Source organism: Parasteatoda tepidariorum, chromosome 2 (genome assembly GCF_043381705.1).
Source record: "Parasteatoda tepidariorum isolate YZ-2023 chromosome 2, CAS_Ptep_4.0, whole genome shotgun sequence".
In the NCBI taxonomy this organism is placed as follows: Eukaryota; Metazoa; Arthropoda; class Arachnida; order Araneae; family Theridiidae; genus Parasteatoda; species Parasteatoda tepidariorum.
This window is the reverse complement of record NC_092205.1, coordinates 93,010,071-93,026,118: the sequence shown is the minus strand read 5'-3', so window position 1 is coordinate 93,026,118 and position 16,048 is coordinate 93,010,071. Positions and strand designations below refer to the sequence as shown.

Below are 16,048 nucleotides of genomic sequence, written 5' to 3'. Positions count from 1 at the left end.
TATATATATATATAGGTGCTGTTGGGGGACATTTCCAGTTTTTTTTCCCTTCATTTCGAATTATTATCTTAACTATGGCAAGTTCGAATTATTATTTCAACAAACTATGGCAAGTTTAAATTATTATTTTAACAAATTATGGCAAGTTCGAATTATTATTTTAACAAACTATGTAGGCAAGTTTGAATTAATTTTGTTTATTCTGATATATGCAGTGGAACGATGTGAAGAAGACTGGATAGCGATGCCAGAGCAGAGCAACGACTACAGAGTTGTGGTGTTCGGTGCTGGTGGCGTTGGTAAAAGTTCTCTAGTTTTGCGATTTGTGAAAGGAACCTTTTGTGAAATGTATATACCCACGGTAGAAGACACCTATAGGCAGGTGAGTATATTATTCATCATTGAGGAACTTATAGAGAAATAAATTTGAATAGTATTGGGAGATAGGAATTTTTAATATCAATATTTTTCAAAGTATTTTATTTTGCATCTTTTACTGAGTCTAAAATTTATCTTTCTTCTCTTTTTTTTACAGGATTTTTCGTAATCAAACATTCAATCACGTTTACCTTCACCTATTTATAGCATTTCGCCCTCTTTTAGAAAATGAACTAAAAGTGTTAACTTTTCCAGAAAAAAAGTGCTTCCGGTCAAATTTAAAGGACAAGAATTTGCGGTCTTGGCACTTTTGCTCAAGACCACGTGATCAGACGTAATCTGTTCATTACGCTGTATCAGTGACACGTCTACCGGTTGCATCGGTTATTAATGCATCTGTGGAATTAGTACAAGAATTCGAATCGAGGCAGTGTGGCTCGGGAGATAGAGCGTTCACCTTCCAATGGGGCGAACCGGGTTCGAATCTTAGCAATGGTTAGTCGATACTAATTCCGCACCCGGCTCGGACCGACCACAGCGCCGACGAATGTAAAATATCCTCAGAGGTAGACAGATCACGGGCTATAGTCCTCTTGCCGTCAGGCTAACCGTGGGAGGTTCTCGTGGTGTTCGTCTCTATGCAACGCAAATGCGGGTTAGTTTCATCAAAAAGTCCTCAATGTCGGCAAAATTTCTCCCAATACTTGATCCAGGAGTTCCCTTGTCCTCTGGATTGGGTTTTAAATTATAAGGCTACGGAGATGAACATTAGTAATCGTTATCCCAAAATTGGGTCGGCTGTTCAACGACAGCTATAAAATAAAATATGAAAAGTTATTCGAATCGAGACGCGATGCCACAGAGGATGGAGTGTTCGCCTCACAATGATGTGACCAGGTTCGAATCCCAGTCATGCTCAGTCAATTCGAATTCCGCTCCCAGTTCGCAGTGACCACAGTGCTGACTAAAAATATCCTGGTTGGTAAACGGATCATGGGTTGGAATCCTCTTGAATCGGGCTAACCGTGGATGGTTTTCGGGATTTTGCTCTCCATGTAGCGTAAATGTGGACTAGTTCCACCAAAAAGTCTTCGTTCAATTTTTGTATGTACCTGTGTTTGCTCCAGGAGTTCCCTTTTCTTCTAGGGCTGGTTCAAACTGACAAAGGCTGCGGAGTTGAACATTGATAGTCGTATAAACCCGATAATGGGTCGTTTGTTCTATAACCGTAATAAAATGAAATAAAATAAAGTAATTCGAATCACCTAAGTGAACTGATTTTGTTTGAATTGAATCACCTTGATGATTAGACTTGTCTAACTCTCCAGTGTCTTTGAAATTTGAAACACTGTGGTAAAAGAAAAAGTTTACCACATGGTAAAGGATTTTCTCATTGTGTTATTACCGATATTATCGCTGTCGATATTTATGATATTTATATTATGCAGTGAAAATATATTTCACATATCGGTATCATGATAATTAAGCTTCCTAATCCTTTTAATAATAATAATTAACGTATTTTTTCAATGAACCATCCAAGTATTTTACTGATGATTCTTTTATTAAAATAAAATTACTGATATTGTGTGGAATGTGTTAAGTCCATATGGAAGACCATTAACTCAATGATTAACTCTGACATCAAAAAACATTGTTCAAATTCGTACTAATTGAATCGATGAATCTGAAAACTGGTTATCTAAATATGAAATAAGCCCTTGGAAATAGCCCTTTTCAAACGCTTTTTTTTTTTTTTACTTTTTGAAAACTTAGCTTGTATGTTTCCTCTTCTAAATTATGAAGAAGAAAAAACTTAATTTTGTCTACGCATGAAGTTTTATTATTTTTCTAATCATGATGTTGAAACTATAGCTTGAATGTTTTCTTTTAATTATTTTTCTAATATGAAGTTTTAACCTAAAAAGCATGAAACTTCTATGGCAAACAAAATAAAAGCACAATAAGCTAAATATTTTAAAATATAAAAACATTCATCATGCATATTTTTAATTAATTTTACAATAATACGTTTTGCAGTTTAAACCTAAAAAGATTAATTGCTTTGAAAAACAAATAAAAACACTGACAAACCATTCACTAGCTGCATTTTTCAGAAACGTTGCATTTTCAAATTTTAAAATCTATACCTTAGGCCAGGGATGGGCAAACTTTTTTGGTCGAGGGCAAAAAAACAAAGAAAAAATGTTTGGTGTGCCAAGTAATAAAAACTTCTAAAATAGAAAAACGATATGCAAGTTTTAATTTAAATATTTAATGAGATGAATGAAATTGCGATTTCATTTTTAGAAGTTCTTTATATTGAGATTCCAACTGAGATGTACATATTTTAATGCTCAAGGCTAAATGTTTGTCTGTTAGTCTACTTCTGAAATGATTTTTTCAAAGGTTTACAGTTGAAACACTTCTTCACATCTATAAGATGAAGTAAACATAGCACTGATTTTCTGGGCATGAAATATTAAATTTGGGAAACTAGCTTTTGGTAATAATTTGTAAAATTCTAACTTTGGCATATTTAGAAACAACTGCTTCAGATGATGCCAATCTATTGCTGTTCTATAAGGAACTTTTGATTTCAACATTTTACCAATTGAAGCTGCCTATTTCCATCAATTTATGTTTTATTGAACAAAAATAGAGAAAGTAAAAGGTCATCAATACTTTGTTGAAAAAGAAAGAACAGCTTTAAACAAAGCAGAATAAGAAAATGGATGTATATTGTTTATAATCGTCACGGATCGGTAAGTTAAAATTCTATCCGCGGGCCGGATAAAACTTTCCGACGGGCCACAGTTGGCCCGCGGGCCGTAGTTTGCCCATCCCTGCCTTAGACCTTAAATTGGTCTGAGGAAACAAATAAAAACATAAGCAAAGCATCCTTCTTGCGTATTTTCATCAAATTCAAATCTTTAAATATACATAAAACATTCATCATCCTATAGAATAGATCAGAACCTAAAATTAACATTCACCATGCATATTTTCAACAAATGCTACCTTTTTAAAGTTTTGGTATATACAAGGTAAGCAATAACAGGGTGCGTAGCATTTTTAAAGAGTGCTTAAAGATGCTTATTTTCGTTTTTTAAAAGCTCTAATTTTTTTCATTGGGTGTTTTTAAAAAGTGCTTAATTTTTCCTTTACCCTGTTGATTTTTGCCACGTATTATGCAAAAAGACACTGTTCATATTGTTCTATTATACGTTTTCGCAATTAATTCAACCCCAATTTATTTCGGCGTTCCGTCGGTCGTTAGCGTATGAAAACGCCATTCGTTTTATGATTCAAAATTTCATGATTTTTGACAATGGTCAAAAACTATGCCAAAAGTTATTTTTGGCATGACGGTTAAATCCGGATAAAACCGACAATTGTCAAAAACTTGCCAACCCTGCCTAATTATATTTTTTATAAGAGCTTAAAAATATTTAAGAGTGCTTGAAAAGTGCTTAAAAGGGGCTTATTTTTTGTTGAAACATTTGGCTACGCACCCTGAATAAAGTTCTTGCCGTTTTTGCTTTACCATTGAATGAAGTAAGAATGGATATGATTGTTAGCGTATCACATGACTCAAAAACATGTCGGTCGTGTGTAGGAATACTAGTCGTTATAAAAGCATCCACCACGCACATTCAGCATTCGATTACTAGTATAAAATGTCCCTTGCTAAAGATACCATGGACGTTTCAGATGTAAATAGAAGTAACTTTTTTTATCACAGCAGGCTCTCCTTTGTTAGGAGACATGGCATAACAACTTTCTATTAAGAATTTTGCGCTGTATACTCTAGTTCAGCAAATTTCAAAATTAAATGAACAAGTTGCAGATCTTCGCTTCAAAAGCTCCCAATTGGAAGACGGAAGGAGAGATATGGAAAAAGCGCTTGACGAGGCCCAGGGACCAGTGGTTTCCTAGCTTCTTCCAAGTGCACATAAAAGACGTAAGACTAAACAGAAAAAAAAACAAGCAAAATTCAACTACTGCAACCAAAAATGATACCACCAACATTGAGGAAGATAAACAAAGATCCAAGTATGAGGATGATAAACAAATAGATAATAATGAGGAAGATAAACAAAGATCTGAGTATGACGAAGATAAACAAGTAGATAATAATGAGGATGATAAACAAAAGATAAAGTGAATAGGTAAAAATAGACGATGAATGTGCTATACAACTTGAAAAAATTATTGAAACCTTACCATCAGCAGAAAGCTGGGAACAGGAATATTGCGATCCCATCGATGGCTGATTGATACAAATCCCTCACCCGGCTCGCACCGACTACAGTGCTGATGTAAAATGTCCTCAGTGGAAGACGGATCATGTGTTAGGATCCCCTTGCTGTCAAACTAGCTATGGGAGGTTTTCGTGGGTTTCCTCCTCTCCATGTAACGTAAATGCTGGTTAGTTCCATCAAAAAGTTTTTCACGAAGTCAAATTTCTCCCAATACTTGATCCAGGAGTTCCCTTGTCTTCTGGGTTGGGTCCAAAATTACAAGGTTACGGAGTTGAACATTGGTAGTCGTGAACCTAAAATTGGATTGGCTGTTCAATGACGGTTTTAAAAGAATTACAATTTTAGAAAGCAATTCATTCCACCCATTCTCATCAAAGATAAGTCAAAATACTCCTACAAAACAATAAAAGCCCAGACTTCACATGATTTTTTTTTGGTTACCAAATCCACCTAAAAGTAGTGGCTGACGATGAACATAGAAAAGTTACCAAACTCGTAGGTGATGAAAGGTCGAATATCATACATTTCCTCGTCGATGGCATAAACCACTCAAAATCATCTTAAAAGGCATACCAGCCGAATTCAATGGAGAAGAAATTGAAAATGAACTAATCAAAGTAGGATTTGTACTAACTAACGTTAACCAAATGACTAAATTCACGGATAATGATAGAATCAACTTGCCCTTATTTATTGCGATGTTATCAAAGAATCACAGCAAGGAGATTTATGACCTCACTTAATAATTTAATAATTTTAGTCGATAACTGCAGAGGACACAGTGGCGTCACTCATTTCCATTTATGCCAGAACTTTAATTGAATTGATGCCAGAACAGAAGAAGCGCCGTCAGATTAATGTCTCTACCACACCCTTTATAATCAGCTTTGCGGAAAATACTCCTCTAATGAAGCAGCAAACACTCACGGACTTTGCATTCTGAAGGGGATCTAACCACCTAAGGTTCACCTAAGATAACCTTCAGGTTCACCTAAGTTTAAACTGAAGGGGATTGCACACCTGGAGACGCGTTGACCGAAGATGCTGGATGCCGATGAAGGACTAACAATTAGCTACATTTCTTGTATGTTAATTTTGTTTCGCACAATAAAAACGGCAAGAACTTTATTGGTTACCATGAATAGTTCGCTCACCAGGAGTTGGCACTTGGCTCCACTTCCTCGAACGCAGAGTTCATTTCAGCCTGGGAGAAAGAGAAGAAACATCTCCGCGCTTGAGAAGGAGACAACCTTTAATGCTCGCAACCGCAAACAGTGAATTTTTTTTAGTCATTTACTTCCCTTCATCATTTACTATTATACCTTTCGTTACTCTAGTTAATTAAATATTTATTTAAATTTGAAAACTGCTGTCTTCCCAGCAAAATGTCTCAAAAAGGACAAACTATTCACTCACAAGAGAGAAATATCATCTAATTTATGAAAGATTCGATGTTAAAAAAATGCATATAAAGATTGTGAAATAAATATTTTTGTCATGCGCTCACCAAATAGTAATCTTGTTCAAGATTGTTCACATCCTTCTCCCAAAAATAGTAAAATAGTATCGTCGGATACCACGTGATGAAGGAGGAGCCAAGTGCCAACTCCTGGTGAACGAACTATACCATGTTACTATTATCCTGTCGATCGAATAAGAACATAAAATTAACATTCACCAAGTGCATTTTCAACAAGTTTTACATTATCAAAGTTTGAAACATAAGCCTAATTCAGTATCCTGCCAAACATAAAACAGCCTATAATTAACATTCACCATGCGTATTTTCAACAAATCTTACACTTTGTTTTGATGTGTAAAAATGCTCATTATTCTGTTGGGTGAATAAATACATAAAATTATCATTTCCCACATGCATTTTCAACAAGTTTTACACTTTCGAAGTTTGAAATACAAACCTAAAACCATTCATTAATGTGTCGAGCAAATAAAAACCTATAATTAACATTCACCATGCGTATTTTCAACAAATCTTACACTTTGTTTTGATTTGTAAAAATGCTCATTATTCTGTTGGGTGAATAAATACATAAAATTAGCATTTCCCTTATGCATTTTCAACAAGTTTTACACTTTCGAAGTTTGAAATACAAACCAAACACCATTCATTAATGTGTCGAGCCAATAAAAACTTATAATTAACATTCACCATTTCAATTGCCTATTTTCAACAAATCTTTTAAAGTTTTGATATCTACAAATGCTCGATATTCTGAAGAACGAATAATTAGTCCTTCACAAAATTATCACTCTAAATGATGAGAGAAATCTACTTTAGAAAAAAAAAAGAAATTTTTTGAAGTACTGAAGGATTAATTTGATGAATTATCAGTGTTTGAACAGCTGATCAATAATTGGAATTACTCAGTTCTGAGTTTACTTCAGTTTATCTCAAATGCATTTTATTTTTCAATTTAAAAAATAAATTGGATTTCTAAGAGTTCAAATTCTTAAACAAACATTACATTCCAAAAATACCTTTATTTGATTTTTAAGAAAATAATATTCTTACTATGATCATAAGCCTGAAATAAATCTGGACACCAAATATATCGATTTTCTTTATTATGCCTCATCTGATTTCATTTTAAATTGACTTTTTCTCAATTCCTTTCGTTTTAGATTAGAAAACTCTCTAGGCATTTATTTTATGATTAAATATATTTCTGGAGGTGAATTTCGGTGTGTAATATAATAATTATCGCACAAATAATATGTTTTTAGCTAATTTTTAAAAATAGATATAAGTTAAAAATAGTCGTAATTTGAAATCGTAACTCTTTTAAATCCCACGTAATATTCACATTAATTAAAAATTTTTAGAAAAATTTTTTAAAAAAAATACGTTTCGCAAGTAGGAAAAAGGGAGAAATAAAGGGAAAAGAAAAATATTGTTACACGGCCGTAGCGTTTTTGAAAAGTGCTTAAAGGTGCTTATTTTCGATTTTCGTTATTTAAAAGCCCTTAAAGGTGCTTTTCTCACTGGGTGTTTTTAAAAATTGCTAAAATTTTCCTTTTGGAAAATGAGATATTTTTCTTTACTTGTCGATTTTCGCCACGTATTATGCAAAAGCGTGCTTTTCACATTCTATTCAACGTTTTCACAATTCATTCAACTACAATCCATTTCGGCGTACCGTCGGTCCATAGCGTATGAAAGCGCCAATCATTTTACATCTTTTATGAAATACTTGCGAGTCCGTACGTGCGTCTACTAAGCTGGGTTCGATGAGATTCTAGCACTCTTATGTGCAACTCCGCTGCATTTTGCAAGATATTCTCCATTTAAGGCTTCATTTTCCACCCTCTGAAATCGTACTGAAAAATCTCTCAAGTGATTTTATAATGGCTAATATGATCAAGAAAAGAGTTCTTTGTCAGAAACTAGTTATTTTATCATGATCATATAAACTCTTTGAAAATTATTTAGCATTTTGTTAATGTTTACAGTGCTTAAAAATATTTTTTGAGTGCTTAAAAAGTACTTAAAAGGTGCTTATTTTTTATTGAAAGATTTGGCTACGCAATCTGTGTTAAAAAGGGAAAATAATTCTATTTTCGTAACATCTGAAACAAAAAACTTAGGGAAACTTTTAAACGACGCGGGGAAAATTTTTAGAGGAGTTAGAAGCTTTTCACGTAATGGTACGCCAACTTTTCAGTGATAATGTATAAATAAATTTTATTACAACACAAAAACTTTAAAATTCAGTAACTTCAAAACTAATTCGAATTTTTTTTTTTTTTTTAAAAAGGTGAAATTTTTATTTTTTTTTAACCCTTAGAGCACGTAGAAACAAACAATTAGACAGCGATTAGCTTTTCCTTTACACTAAAAAAGCCCGAAAAATTCCCTCAGTGTCAGTTACTTAAATATTCCAAAAATAAATTGAAATTTAAACTAGTAAAGATATCAGGCTACTTTTCATGTATAAGAGATGGTGACTGCAAAAACCATAATAACTGTTTCGTCTGCTATAGTCATTCCATATCAAACTGTATTTTGAATATTTCTTTAAAAGGTGTGTAAAATTCCTTATTTTCATCAGTTTAAGTAGTTATTGCGTTTTTATAATGAGAAGCATGCAGGGTGAAAATTCTCTATCAGCGGCAGCAACTTTTTTTTTTATTTTATTAGAGATTTAAAGAAACATGCAAAATTTATTTGAAATAGGTAATTTATTTTAAACATAATTATAAAAACCATTTTCTTCTAGTTCACTTACTATCAATTCCATTTATGTGAAGAAAAAAATTTAAAGGAAGGTTTATCAGGAAGGTTAATTGTTGTTTATCATTTGTTTTTAAAAAAATGTCCCTTTCTTCGAAAAGATTGTTAAAAAACTTCGTAAAAGATTAGTATTATTTCATCGTGAGGACAATGAAATAAAAGAATTTGGAGAAAATTATAACCTAAATAAAAATTTATAAGTGGTACAATTTTTTACTTAGTTATAAAACCACTCAGAATTAAACCACTTAGTTATAAAACCACTCAGACTCAACAATTCACTAACATTTTTATTCTAGACATGTATTTTCAGGAAAGAATTTTTTAAAAATATCTTATCCAAGTTTTCTTTCAAATAAATTCTTCGAACTATCATTCATTTCTCCCTTTTACTTTAAGACCAATTTCTTTAAAATAGTTTTTAAATTACTTCTAAAACAAAGTTTTATTGCTTCGATTCAAGCATTAAAACGTTCCTTTCCACATTCTAAAGTGGAATTCTAAAATCGTTTGAGGAGTAGGGAGAGGGGAGATTTTCTTAAAAAATCTCTTAGTCACGTGACTTAAGTCAGACACGTCTAACCAATCAGATTCTCAATCAGATCTGTCGTCCCCATTTAATCCAATAAGGAATCGTATGCCTTGCAGCGGCATTTGTAAATGATAGGGCTGTTCCATCGTCATTCGATTCGAACTTTAGTGAAAGCGGGATCGATATGAATCGAATAAGAATACCAGAGCAAAATTGTTCGCCAGAGTAGGCGGTCTCTGGATGATTACCATAAGGGTAAAAAAAAAAAAAGCAGGACGAAATTAAACTGAATTTTGTTTTATTTGTACTATTTAAATTTACAAAGAAATGGAGATCTGATATTAACTATTTTTTAAGAAATTGAAAAAAATAATTGATTTAAGTTTAAGGAATGCAACATTACTTGAACATTTGTAATATTACTTAACCCCATAATGATCGGTTAATTTTCAAGAAAACGGTCATGAAAGTGCCTATTTTTTTTATCCCTGTAAATTATATAAAAATATGTGTATGAACAATATATATATTCATTTTTAATTTGTTTTCAGCTTGAAATTTAAAAAAAAAAAACTTTTATGACTTCATGTTGGTTTTCCAGCAAGCAAAGAAAATTTAAAAAATTTGTGTTTTAAACATTAAAATAGAATTTTATTAAACTTACGTATAATATAAATAAAGATTAGTAATTTTTCTTGCGTGATAAATTTCAAAGCATGAGATACAGAGGCCAACGTCACAATCTGGACAGTAGTAACGCGTTTCGTTCTTACAGTTCTTTCTTATTGTTCTCTTCTAATAATATAAACTAGCTATCTACACTTACCTTAAAAGCATCCTGGTACTGCCATCTGGTGTGTAAAATGAGAAATAAAATGTTTTCCTGGCAAAAGAAATGAATTTGCTTTATTCTTATTGGCGCATTACTACTGAACACTCCAGCACGGAAATATCACGGGAGCGAGAAACAGAGGGCGAAACCTCACCCCGTCATTTTCACGGAAGGAAGGGGTTATATACTCTTTATGTACATGTGTCTGTATTCTGTCTAATATAAGCACATAAAGTAATAGACACTTATGTTAAGCCTTTCGTAAAACAACGATATTTTTTGTCAGTGAGAAAAAAGTTAGATACTTATTTATTTTAATAGGAATACTTCAATCTTGTTCTTTTCGGCCTTCTATCATAAAAAGCTTATAAAAAATAACGACTATAACACGAAAATGATATTAAAAAATTTTGGAACTTTTATAATGCCAATTTGATGTAATTTTCGTTTTCACTAATGTTAAATAAATAAATAAAAATTATAAAATATCTAAAGAATTAGAACATGGTGAAACTCTTGGCATTGGATTAGAAACATTAAATTGCTTTTGCTCTCGAGTTACGTTTAATTACGTTTACATTTAGGTTGTTTTTGTTTAATTTTCTGTTTAATTTTTGTAACGCCATTACCCCAAGCATCGAAATAAATACCTAAATTTAGAAAGATGTGCTTCAAAGAAAAATTATATTATTAAAATTATATTTTTTATCTGCACATTTTATAACGCTTGTATTTTTGAACTTATGTTAATTTATATAAAATCTAAGGCCAGTTGAGCGAAAATTTGCAGACATGGCTAAGATTTGTAGACATAAGTACTATTGAAAATTTTGAATGATGTAAAAACAGCTTTGAGAGCCCCGCCAGCTGTGGTTTGCTTTTCACAAAGTTTTCTATTGGGAATAATTTTTTTATGTCTAAACTATCTAAGCAGCGTTTAGACTCATGTATTAGTCGAGTATTAATCAGTTATGTATGTACCATCGCAATATAGTGTGGGATGGAGAGTAGATAGAAGCTTGTGTGTGTACTAACTATAGTACAAATACATATTTGTACTATGGTTAGTACAAATGCATATATGTACACAATAAAAGTTTTAAAAAAAACGTGGCCGTAAGCGCTATATTTGGGAACTTAAAAGTCTTCATACACTGAAAATAATAGCTTTGTCTCAAAATTACCAGAATAATGAAAAATGTACCGCTTAGGGAATGACTTTTCGTAAAAATATTAATAAAATATGGTTTTATTACCAAACTGTTTTGTAAAAAATTTGTTAAGATTGTACTAATATTTGTAGAAATTTGTAGCACTATGAAGAGATTGTCAGAAATCCGATAAATTTATCTTATATTATTACTTATAGTGGTATAAAGGAACATGCGCAATAGTGGTACAGGGACAATCGATTTGTAATTCTAATCATGTCTTACCTCGCTTCACATTTCATGTAAGTTCGGTACAATTTGCGTAATTCCTTCATGGTGTTGCAATTTTCACAAACATTAATGTTTCATCTTAAAAGCACCAAAGGAGTCGGTAATTTTATAAGTTCAAAATGTGGAGACAACATGGAAAAAATTACAGAACTTATTTTTGAACAGCTTATTTTATGAGTTCTATTTACTTGCAGCTTATGCGCAGTACATAAGTCATTGGCCAAATTATTAAACGGACTATGTGAAATCTTAATTATCAGTTGATACTATACAGCTTTATTGTTTTTACGTCACTGAAACCGGTTTGCACTTGTTTACGTTCTTGTATCAATGGGTTAAATTTGACGATATGCACTATAAGTTCGAGGATTGAATAAATTAGACGATAATTATATAAATTTTATCTGAGTGTTGCTTAACTACACTCTATAACAAAAAAATCGACGCACCAAGAAGGGGTTGTCCCATTGAAACGAAAATTGGTGGATGGAAAGACAATGTACAGAATAGTAAATGATTAAAATGTCAGAACAATTGAATTATTTATTGCAGAGTTACAGTAACAAGTTCAATAAGGTGTTGATCCGCCTCCAGCCGGAATACAAGCTGCCACACGGCGTGGCATAGACCGATAAAGCTCCCGGATGGTCTCTTGCGGTATTTCCTGCCAAATTCGATCCAATTGTCGAACGAGGTCATCAACATTCCGTGCCAGATGCAATCGCCATCCCAGACATGTTCGATGGGAGAGAGATCTGGTGATTTGGCAGGCCAAGGAAGAGTTTGACAAGCTTGCAGACAGTTCATAGCAACACGTGCCGTATGTGGTCTGGCATTGTCCTGCTGAAAAACCAGCCCAGGGCGCTGCAAAAGGAACGGTAGCAAAACAGGTCTTAGGATGTCGTCGACGTACCACTGTGCAGTAAGTGTACCTCTAATGACGACCAAAGGCGTCCGGCTGTCAGAGGAAATGGCCCCCCAGACCATAATGCCTTGTTGAGGGCAGGTGTGGCGTGCAATAGTGAAGGCTGGATCCCTCCTCTGCCCTGTGCGTCTCCAAACACGCCTTTGATGATCGTCAGGACACAGTTGGAAGCTGGATTCGTCGCTAAAGGCTATACGTCCCCAGTCCGCATCATTCCAGCCATATCTGTTCAAAACATTCATGCATACAAAATTTCAAAGCAATCGGATGATTACCCTTGGTGCGTCGATTTTTTTGTTATAGAGTGTATATAGAACCGTTATTCAGTTTGCACACTCAATAAACTACACATGATATTGTTTATTGATGAATGTACAAAATCACAACCTTAGAATGATTTTGGAGTTGATGAAAGTTCCAAGTGAATTTGACAAAAAGAAAAAAACTGTTGACGCGTAACTTTAGAAAGTCTCTTTTCTGTCCACATATTAAAGCAACAAGAGTGTGTACGTTAAGACACATGCAGTTTAATTGGTTATAAAAGATTTATATATCTTGCCAATTAGAAGAAATAAAGGCTAATGTTAATTATACTCCTCAAGCCATAGTAGTATTTCGCTTTTTCTATTACAGGTGATCACGTGTAACAGGAATATATATACTCTTCAAATAACAGACACTACAGGCAGTCACCAGTTTCCAGCAATGCAGAGATTGAATACTGGTAAAGGACACGCTTTTATTCTAGTCTACGCCATCACCAGCAAGCAAAGTCTAGAAGAGCTTGCGCCAATCTACGCTCTTATAAGAGAAGTAAAGGTAAGATCATCTGAACTGAACTTTTATTTATTCATTCAGGGTGTTCTGTATTAACTGTGCATAAGTAAATATGTATTTATTCTCTTAACCAGCTTCAGCTGCACGTATTGATAATGGTATTCATAAGTAAAGTGCCAATCTCTACAATGGAAGCTGGTTGAGCCGTGAGGATTAGGCTATAAAGCGTTCACCTTCCAATGAGGTGAACCGGGTTCGAATCCCAGTCGATACGACTTCCGCATCCGGCTTGCACCGACCACAGTGCTGACGTGAAATATCCTCAGTGATAGACGGATCATGGGTTAGAGTCTCCTTGCCGTCAGGCTAACGATGGAAGGTGTCCGTGGTCTTCCTCTTTATGTAACGCAAATGCGGATTAGCTCCATCAAGAAGTCCTCCACGATGGCAAATTTCTCCCTATACTCGAGCCAGGAGTTCCCTTGTCTTCTGGATTGGATTCAAAATGACAAGCCTACGGAGTTGAACATTAGTAGTCGTAAACCCATAAAATTGGGTCGGCTGTTCAACGACGGTTATAAAATTATAAAATAAAATAGAAGCCGCTTGAGCCGTGAGGGCTCAGAGGATAAAGCGTTTGCCTTCCATTGAGATGAACCGGGTTCAAATCCCAGCGATGGCTGGTTGGTACGAATTCCGCGTCCGGCTTGCACCGACCACAGTGCTGACGTAAAATATCCTCGGTGGTTGACGGATCATGGGTAAGAGTCCCCTTGCCGTCAGTATAATCGTAAGAGGTTTGAGTGGTTTTCCTCGCCATGTAACACAAATGCTGGTTAGTTCCACCAAAAAGTTCTCCACGAAGACAAATCTCTCCTAATACTTGATTTAGGAGTTCCCTTGTCTTCTGGATTGGTTTCAAAATTACGGAGTAGAACATTAGTGGTCGTAAACTCAAAAATTAGGGTCGGCTGTTCAACGACGGTTAGAAGCCGCTTTTAGCGCCACCTGGTGAAACACTATGGGTTATAAAGTTGTCTAATTTAGTACGAATGCGTGCATACAAAATGATATCGTATGATTGATTCAAATGATTGTATACAAAATGATATCGTTGGTTTTACATTTTCCCACCAGATGACACTGTAAACACCTTATTAAACTGCAGTCGTTTAAAAATCAGAAGGTGAATGCGGACTTCAGTATTCAGTAGGACTTCAATCGAAGTAAACTAGTTTTCAATTATTTTAATCTCTACTTTGCTGTGATAAAGCTCAATATTGATTCATGAGATTGATGACAATTTTTTTTTCATTGCTTAAATATTAATATGATTCCCCTGATGTGCATATTTTTTTAATGTTTTTAAAATATATATGTAAGGAATAAATATGAAACATCATCATCCAATAATTTCTATCATGTGTACATAGATTTTGAAAGGCAAAAAAAAGTTTCCATCGTTCCATGATGTGTTGCTCTGATGGTTGTACTTCAAGAATATGCTTATGTCCTATTGTTTTTCCATATTTTTCGTTTTTCCAAAAAATAGCAACATTTCATGATGAAATATGTTGATTTACTAAAAAGATGCTGGTTTTGCATCGTTGAATTTACAATCTCTATCACTTCATGTTGAGACATGTAGACAGGATGGGTAAGCATCGTTAGGATGGTTGTCCAAACATTAAAGTTAGGATGGACAAACCATCAAATAATGCTGGTGCTTTCAATAGTTGTTTTTAAATTGCAACTAATGTTTTTATTATCTTTTTTTTTCAATAGGGTAACCTTTTGTAATGTTTTTGTAAGGGTGATGTTTTGCATTGTAAACCTTTTTGTAAGGGTAATGTTTTGCATTGTTGAATTTACAGTCTCTATCACTTCATGTTGGGACATGTAGTAGATATGATGGGTAAACATCGTTAGGATGGTTACCCAAACATTAAAGTTAGGACAAACCATCAAATAATGCTGGTGCTTTCAATAGTTGTTTTTAAATTGCAACTAATGTTTTTATTGTCTTTTTTTCCAATAGGGTAACCTTGAAGGTATTCCCATGATGCTCGTTGGCAACAAGAACGATGAGGAAGAAAACCGCGAAGTGCAATACCAAGATGGCATGGCCCAAGCTCACAAATGGAATTGCAATTTCATGGAAACGTCAGCCAAGAACAACACCAACGTCAAAGAGATGTTTCAAGAACTTCTGAACATGGAAAAGTCTAGAAACGTCAGTCTCCAAAGCGAGAGACGAACTTTAGCCCAGTTCAGGAAAGACAATTTGAAGGGCAAATGCCTCATGATGTGACGTCACATCGATCTTTCGAGAATTCCATTATACACTACTTATTAGTGTTTCCCGAATAAACTAATTCAGTTTCATAGACATTATTTATTTTACAGAGAAAAAGAGAGAGAGAGAGAGAGAGAGAAAATATATTGTGCAGTATTTTTTAAAGATTAGGTAGAGACCGTGTTCTTTCAGAAACTATGAAAGAGGACATAGCTTCATAGTCATGTGGTTTCTTTTAACGGACCGGTTCAGACTGGTTCCCTCCCACCGGCGATCACATGTTACGACCATGTAATAAAACATTATATTTATAGAAATAATAAATACATCGTAAACATTAAAACAGACT

At 34.0% G+C, this 16,048-nt stretch overlaps 1 protein-coding gene across 1 annotated transcript in view; it reads left to right on the top strand.

The window, feature by feature from the left end:
- Positions 1-16,042, top strand: part of LOC107450037 (GTP-binding protein Di-Ras2) — a 77,323-nt gene extending 61,281 nt beyond the window's left edge. The window contains exons 2-4 of the mRNA XM_043049710.2: positions 216-382; positions 13,260-13,445; positions 15,442-16,042. Of these exons, the coding sequence (XP_042905644.1) occupies positions 245-382; positions 13,260-13,445; positions 15,442-15,714 (597 nt within the window). The 5' untranslated portion in view covers positions 216-244 and the 3' untranslated portion in view covers positions 15,715-16,042. The remainder of the gene's footprint in view (positions 1-215; positions 383-13,259; positions 13,446-15,441) is intronic.
- Positions 16,043-16,048: the final 6 nt, after the last annotated feature.